This window comes from Sinocyclocheilus grahami, unplaced genomic scaffold (assembly GCF_001515645.1).
Source record: "Sinocyclocheilus grahami isolate Dianchi unplaced genomic scaffold, SAMN03320097.WGS_v1.1 scaffold1343.1, whole genome shotgun sequence".
NCBI lineage: Eukaryota > Metazoa > Chordata > Actinopteri > Cypriniformes > Cyprinidae > Sinocyclocheilus > Sinocyclocheilus grahami.
Window position 1 is genome coordinate 34,930 of NW_015506522.1, and position 7,605 is coordinate 42,534.

Below are 7,605 nucleotides of genomic sequence, written 5' to 3' on the forward strand. Positions count from 1 at the left end.
TAAATGTATTAGTAATATTACTGTTATTATTATTATATATTTCTATGTAAACAGTTCATAAAACAATTCTCACATAAATAATAACAGGTTGTGATATTGCAAACATGTTCTTTTTTAGAAGTTTTGAGTACAGTAAGTTACAATATTTTTCATAGTTCTGAATTAGTTTATATCAAAAGATCAAGGAAATTATATTTCTTATAATATCACCCTTTATTTATAAATAAAATACATAACTGCTCTTCAGACAGGAAGGGTGCAGCACTGCAGCCCCATGAAGATGACAACATTTGAGTGTATTTAAGCGAGTGCGGCAGAAAACAAGACAGAGAGTCAGAGAATGGGTGTGCCTAAGGTTCGCTTAGGACAAATGCCTCCTTCAGCTTCTATTATTAGAAGCAGCTGTTGCCCCTGACAACCGCTTAAAATCATCACTCCAGCACCTCAACTTCTTCACAGAGCACCCTGACAAGATACACACACAAACAAAAACACAGATGCAAATGCTAAAGGAAACGCACCATCACACACATGTACACACAATGGAGGCCATACTTACTGTAACACAGCCCTATCTGACAGTGCGGTCTAAAATGAACTAATTTCACTGTGCCCATCACACTGAAGACATCAGAGGAACAGAAGAATAGAGGCTGAGAGAGATACTCACTTGAAAGGAACACAACAGGATTAAAAGTAGCGAATAAAAGAACAAAACTATGAGACTGAGGACAAGGACAGCTGGAAAGGAAATCGCTGCAAAACAATCAGCTTTGGTTTGGTGCAGGTTGCTGCAGAATTAAAGTAAATGTGAATTCAGACTTTGTTTATTTAGGCAACTGCTTTTTATTAATTGAACAGCATGCTAAAGAAAAAAACATTTCACTCAGAAATTGCTGGTAAATTGAATAAATAACGACAAAGTAATGGCAAATAGCACAATTAATTAAACATGAAAGTTTTAAGCAGAGATTAAGACTTAAATAGTGTTTTATTGTAAAATATACTCCAATAATCTTTTTATTTACTTTGAAAAGCCTTTTTTACAGTGTAGGAATTGATATGAATCAATTCAAAAACTTGAATGTAAATGCAATATGGTGAGAAAAAGAAATGCATATTGATATATGATTGCATAGACACACACAGCCCTAACTAGAATGAAGCTTGACCAAATGCAAGTAAATCAATTATCAGGTCATTTGGTTATTGGATATGGCTTAAGTGATTTGGATATTGGTTAACAGTATTCACCCAGCTAACAAAGAATGTTCTTAGACCATTGGCTAATGTACTGGCAAGGGTCTCAGATGTTCTTCCACTAATGTTGATGGAAAGTTTGTTCAAATTTATCTGGTCTTTAAAGGAACACTCCACTATTTTTGAAAATAAGCTCATTTTCCAACTCCCCTAGAGTTAAACAGTTGAGTTTTACCGTTTTCTAATCCATTCAGCCGATCTCTGGGTCTGGCGGTAGCACATTTAGCTTAGCTTAGCATAGATCATTGAATCTGATTAGACCGTTAGCATCTCACTCAAAAACGACCAAAGAGTAACTACAGAAGAGTCAATTTTAAATAGGAAAAATATAGAAACTCGTTGGTCATTTTTGTGGGGGTGAGTAAATTATCAGAAATATTTTATTCTGGAAGAGAACTAATCCTGATGTTTTCTCTAACATTCAGGTAACCAAGAAAAAAAAAACACTTTTAAAACATTCAGAAATAACATTTTCATCACTTAATGGGAATGTTAGCTAAATTAACATATTTTTGTTAACTGAGCATTAGCTTGCATCGTCTAAGTGACGTCAGAAAAGGAAAGATTAAATTATTTTATTTGTTGTTATAAATACTCATTTTTTATTGAGAATATAATGCACTGATTAATAAATTACAATAAGTCCTAGAATGTGATCAGACTGCAGCCAAGAGTCCACTTCTCACATCGAGCATCTTTTACTGCAAACTTAACATGTATCCTCACACTGCAGTCACGATGTGGTGAGCATGGGCAACTGCGGTAACCAGCAGTGTACATTAACAATCAATGCAGGAGCGTACAAGAGCTGGCTATGAAGCTTTGACAGCACTGAGAACAGCTGACCTTCTGCAATATTCTTATGGGAGCTGCAGTAGATTATCTTTTAGTTTAATGCAGTTTCCAAATTGGCTATTTAAATTCAGCTTTTTCTCACTTCTCCGCTAAATCACCTTTCTGTTCTTGTGCTAAGGATTGCAGTGCTCTCTTAACCTGTGATTTTCTGTTCTATAAAAAGCAAAGAAAAAGAAAACACATCTGTCGATATCTGACGCTTCAATCATGAAGTGTTTTGAAAATCATGGCGAAGTGTATGTGTGTCTTCATTTCAAGCAAACAAACAGGAGAAAATGGGATGAGAGAGTTTGCAGCGAGGCAAATAGTGTTCAATATCTGATTTTCTAAAGGGATGTACTGATATTAAAATTCTGGCCGATAGCAATGAGCTGATAATTATTTTCATTTAATGGATGCTAACCAATACATCACTGTTATTACATTTCTATGCTTATTCGCTTACAATTAAAAACAAATAAGAGTTTTAAATGGTACGTGAATTCAGGCATCAAATTATAATATTTAGAAAAAAATAGTATTACTGAACTATTAGAGTTTCTACAGTTTAAAGGGATAGTTCATCCAAAAATGAAAACTTGATGTTTATCTGCTTACCCCCAGGGCATCCAAGATGTAGGTGACTTTGTTTCTTCAGTAGAACACATATGATGATTTTTAACTTTAACCGTTGCAGTCTATCAGTTGTATAATGCATGGCAATGGTAACAAAATCTATGAGAGTAAAAAACATATGCACAGACAAATCCAAATTAAACCCTGCGGCTCGTGACGACACACTGATGTCCTAAGACACAAAACGATCGGTTTGTGCAAGAAACCGAACAGTATTTATATCATTTTTTACCTCTAATACGCCCCTATGTCCTACTGTCTTTGGGCACGCGCACGGCATCCGGTGCGTGAGGTGTGTACGCGCTCTGGCGTCGTTTACGTTAATGGGTGTGTTGATATCCAGCCGAAGAGCAATCAACCATAACTTCAGGCGAGCAGGCTCAGAAGTTGGGAATACGTGGAAAGTCACCACTCCCGAATGAGTTTGCGCGAGAGAACGTAATCTTTAAGTTTTAAGTCAGTTTTTCAACAATCCGGATAAGTGCAATTAAGTACCATATTGATTAGCCGTCGTACCTACAAAGAGTGTCGTATACGCGTGAGAGATCACTTCCGGCGCTTGCGTAAACTACGCCAGAGCGCATACACACCTCACGCACCGGATGCCTGAGCGTGCTCAAAGACAGTTGGACATAGTGGTGTATTAGAGGTAAAAAATGATATAAATACTGTTCGGTTTCTTGCACAAACCGATCGTTTTGTGTCTTAGGACATCAGTGTGTCGTCACGAGCCGCAGGGTTTAATTTGGATTTGTCTGTGCATGTTTTTTTTACTCATAGATATTGTTACCATTGCCATGCATTATATGACTGATAGACTGCAACGGTTAAAGTTAAAAATCATCATATGTGTTCTACTGAAGAAACAAAGTCACCTACATCTTGGATGCCCTGGGGGTAAGCAGATAAACATCAAGTTTTCATTTTTGGGTGAACTATCCCTTTAAGTGAGCATAACATGAAAGGTAATCTAGATATTAAAATTAGGTAGGCCTAATTAATTATTCAATATCTGCAAATATATGTAATTCCAACCAATAATCAGTAAGAGACATGGTAAATGAAAAAATTATATGGTACACTTGAAAAGTGTTAACCTGAAATTTCTGTTTCTACCTGACTGAACCTTTAAATTTGTTTTGTAGGTGTATTTATGTTGATCCAGCTATTTTAAATAATATAACCATTAAGATGCTGAATCTTATTTTGAATCACATTTTTTTTTCAGCCTACCTCTCTAAAATCACAACAAATTGTTGAAAACTACACCTTTTTAATGCTAGTCTCTGCAGATACTCCACAAAAATTACAGCAACTACCTCACCAAACTTGACTTTTGCTCACATCACATTCAAACACATCTAAATTAATTCTTGTGAAATTCACCACTGACCGGCATAAAAAGCAATCATAAAAAACTGATGAGATAAAGAACTTCAAAACAGTGCATAAGAACACTTTAATATACACAAGTTCTTTGATTCCTTCTGCCCTTTCAACAGTGAATATAATCAACTCTACATTATAACTCCACAATAACGTTTGGGACGGTTTCTTGTACGCTGACTTTGCCACAAATGACATAAACAGCTCCAGGTGGTATTCATATATACTGTACATTTATTCTGACCATTTTAGATTTTATTTAAATATTATATAAATGTATATTTCAAGAGAAACAGAATTTCTACACATAGTGAGTCCTGAAGCAGCTGCTGCAAACGCTAAGTATCTCTCTGCTGCGCCTCACTAACTCCCACCATCATGTGTCCTCCCAGAAAATAATTAATGTATGACAAACCACCACAGAAATGGCTTTTGTTCAGGCCCACTATCCATAATTCACAAAAAAAGCTTTTTCCAGTGTGGCCAAAGTGACACATTGTCATAACAAAAGTGACAACCTCAACCTTAGACCTGAAGTATCCAAGAAAATGCCCAGAATGCATCAGCCTTCAGAGTGGCTACACCTGAAGATTATTTCAGAACACATTTTACTGTTATTCTGCTACTCTCTTATCATTTTGAAAAGAAAATGATCTGCATTAATCTCCAGTTCAGGACGATTGTCTGGGAGATAAAAGAGAGCTCACATGTCCTCTGTAGCAGTTGTTCTCAAACAGGGGACTGGGGCCCGCTGGGGGCCTTCAGAACTCCCAAAGTGGTCACAGGATTAATTAATCACATTATATAAAAAAATTAATTCACAAAGAAATTAATACGTAGATTGAAAAACTATTTATTTTTTCCCTCAATATTTTTTTTAATTGAAGAGCATACCGAAGTAGAATATTTGCTCTTATGGAGTCTTATGAAAAATTGATTGTGGTTAATTATTTTTATCAACTTTCCTAGGGCCAGAGTTACTAACAGATTGTGCCAGCGCAAACCCTCTTTTGCTGTTAAAAACTAAAGACATGCAATGAAACTTTAGCAATGAAAAGGCTAAACTTACTGCATATGCATTTGTACAAGTTTCTCTTTCAGATACAAAATTTATGGGAGGAGAGTATTTAAATGAATCCCGCAAGGTTAAATGAATGCCGCAAGATTTGTAGTAGTCAGTTTACTCGTATTTGCACAATTATTTAACACCCCTAAAAAATGTCTTAACCCATTTTGCGCCTGTGTTGATAGTAGATTACCCACACTTGATTTTCATCGGCTCTGCTTGTTTGTGATCCTACAATAATTTGTTTTGCTCTTGGAAGATTCTTTGAATATTGTGTCCTTTGAATATTGAGCAAAGAAGTCAAAGAGTTGAGAAATGCATATACAGCATACTCATTGGACATGGGCCAATAAATTTAAGCTAATTACACATCCTACGAACCATTGACCATCATGACCATCTTCATTAAAATCATATTTACTTCTATTTCAGAGTGGCATTAAAATCACTGTTGTGTTTTAGCATCAACCTACTCCAACCTGTGGGTGTGCATATATGGGGTCTTGTGTGCATGTTCCTCACAAAATTGCTAATTTTGTCCTTCTATGCTGAGTCAGAGTAAAGGCTTATGTCAGTTCAGTTCCAATGCCAAAACAATCATAATACAAAATGAACACAATGTCTCTCTAATCTCACAGTCAGCTGTGCTTGTGTATATGTGAGCAGAAGAGAAAACAGTAGCCTGTAGCTCTTTCCTGAGTGGACTACAACAGCAGACTCTAGTCTATTCTCCCACTTTATTCATCACTGCAGCCTTAATAGGTAGTGTTGACAGAGATGTCCCCTTCCTTAATAGCCCACCATCTATTAAACAATCAGAGTAGCCTGTAGACTCACCATGTTCACTTCCGACACCATGTCGATACTGGCGATGTCAATACTCATATTGACATCAACCGGAGGACCTGCAAAGCAAACAGACACCACAATCTCTCCAACATGGCCTGATGACAGTCAATGATCCATCAAAATGGTCACATCCATCAGTGAGAATGAAAAAGTGTTTTAAATCAATATAAAGCCTTTACCTCCGAAGTCAGGCCTGAGACGGATGTCGTAGCCTTTGAGTAGTTTATCCACAGTGACTTTGACATATGACATGTTGCTTGGTTCGTTTACACTGTGGAAGAGTAGTGTGATATTTGAGAAACTGTGACTCAAAGAAACCATGACTTCAACAATAGTCAGTGCAGTAATGGTTTAAAATGGTTTAAACCAAGCTGGTCTACCAGCCTGGCTAAGCTGGTCTAGCTAGTTCCTCAGCCTAGCCAAGCTCATGCACATCTGGTTTTCAGCCTGACCGTCTGAAAAGTGCCCAAACCTCTCTGAAACCAGCCAATAGGCTGGGAGACCAGCTAAGCCCAGCAAACCATCTTAGGATGGTTTAACATGGAAACGCAGAGAATGCAGGCAGAATGTGATAACACACAAGCACGTTATGTCTTACCTGTGCGCTGGCGGACTACGACCCACCGTCAAAGCCACGAGCACAAAGAGACACAAGATCCCCGCGCGCCAGTGATCCCGAGCGACCAGCATCCCTCTCATCATCGACCGAGAAGCAGCAGCCCAAACTTAGTCTGAAGAAGCGCTCCAGAAAATTCAACTACACAGCAACGCATGCGCGACGACGAGACCAACATCAAAATACTACAAACGCAAAAAAATAAAAGAGCAACTCTAACAAAAACCAAAGTGGCGCGCGAGGCGTTCTTGCGTCTGTCGCGCTCTCCGGTGCTGACGACGCTGCTGGCGGAGCGGATCAGTATGCCGGTCAGATCCCATCGCCAGCGGGTCACTGGACACGACAGCTCATGGATGCTGGGTCCTTCGCGTGTCTTCCTTGTTAATACCGAGGAGCTGAACGTGCTGTCGCGTTGAGATTATGCGCCTATCCCTTCCGTACGCCTAAACGATTCAGTCTGAGGCAGACAGAGAGTGCGTAGTTTTTGCTGGAGGAGGTGTGTGCACCTGACTCGAGAAACTCTTTCGCGCCTTCTTTCAATTTGCGGTGCATCACGCGCCCGAGACAGTGAATTATTTGTTTGAAACTCGGAAAACGCATTAAAACAGCGGGCACCGCGAAAAAAACGCATTAATATCTGGAGACCGTGGGAATAATTAATGTGCAGCGACGGACAGGGCGCGTGACTGCTGATGTGAGGAAAGAACAGTCAAATGTGCGTTTGAAGTATAGCTGCTATAGCGATATTCTGTTCAAACTGCAGCCAAAATAACGAATTATTAGAGAGTATTTTCATCCGTTATCTATTATAACCTGAGACCAAAAGTCCATTTAGACACAAACTTGTTTTCTCTAGTAGCCTAATAATGCTGGTTTCAAACAGCTTCTTTGAAATAGAATGTGAAATGGTGTACTGTTTTACAGTACGGATTGCGGATTTCACTTGAAGTAGCCTATT

At 38.4% G+C, this 7,605-nt stretch overlaps 1 protein-coding gene across 1 annotated transcript; it reads right to left on the reverse strand.

The window, feature by feature from the left end:
* Positions 1 to 453: 453 nt before the first annotated feature.
* LOC107569408 (gamma-aminobutyric acid receptor subunit beta-1-like) lies at positions 454 to 7,113 on the reverse strand. Its single transcript, XM_016255501.1, has 4 exons — positions 6,630 to 7,113; positions 6,211 to 6,302; positions 6,020 to 6,087; positions 454 to 465 (listed from the first exon to the last, which is right to left on the reverse strand). The coding sequence occupies exons 1-4, from the start codon at positions 6,731 to 6,733 to the stop codon at positions 454 to 456; spliced, it is 276 nt and encodes a 91-aa protein (XP_016110987.1). The 5' UTR covers positions 6,734 to 7,113.
* Positions 7,114 to 7,605: the final 492 nt, after the last annotated feature.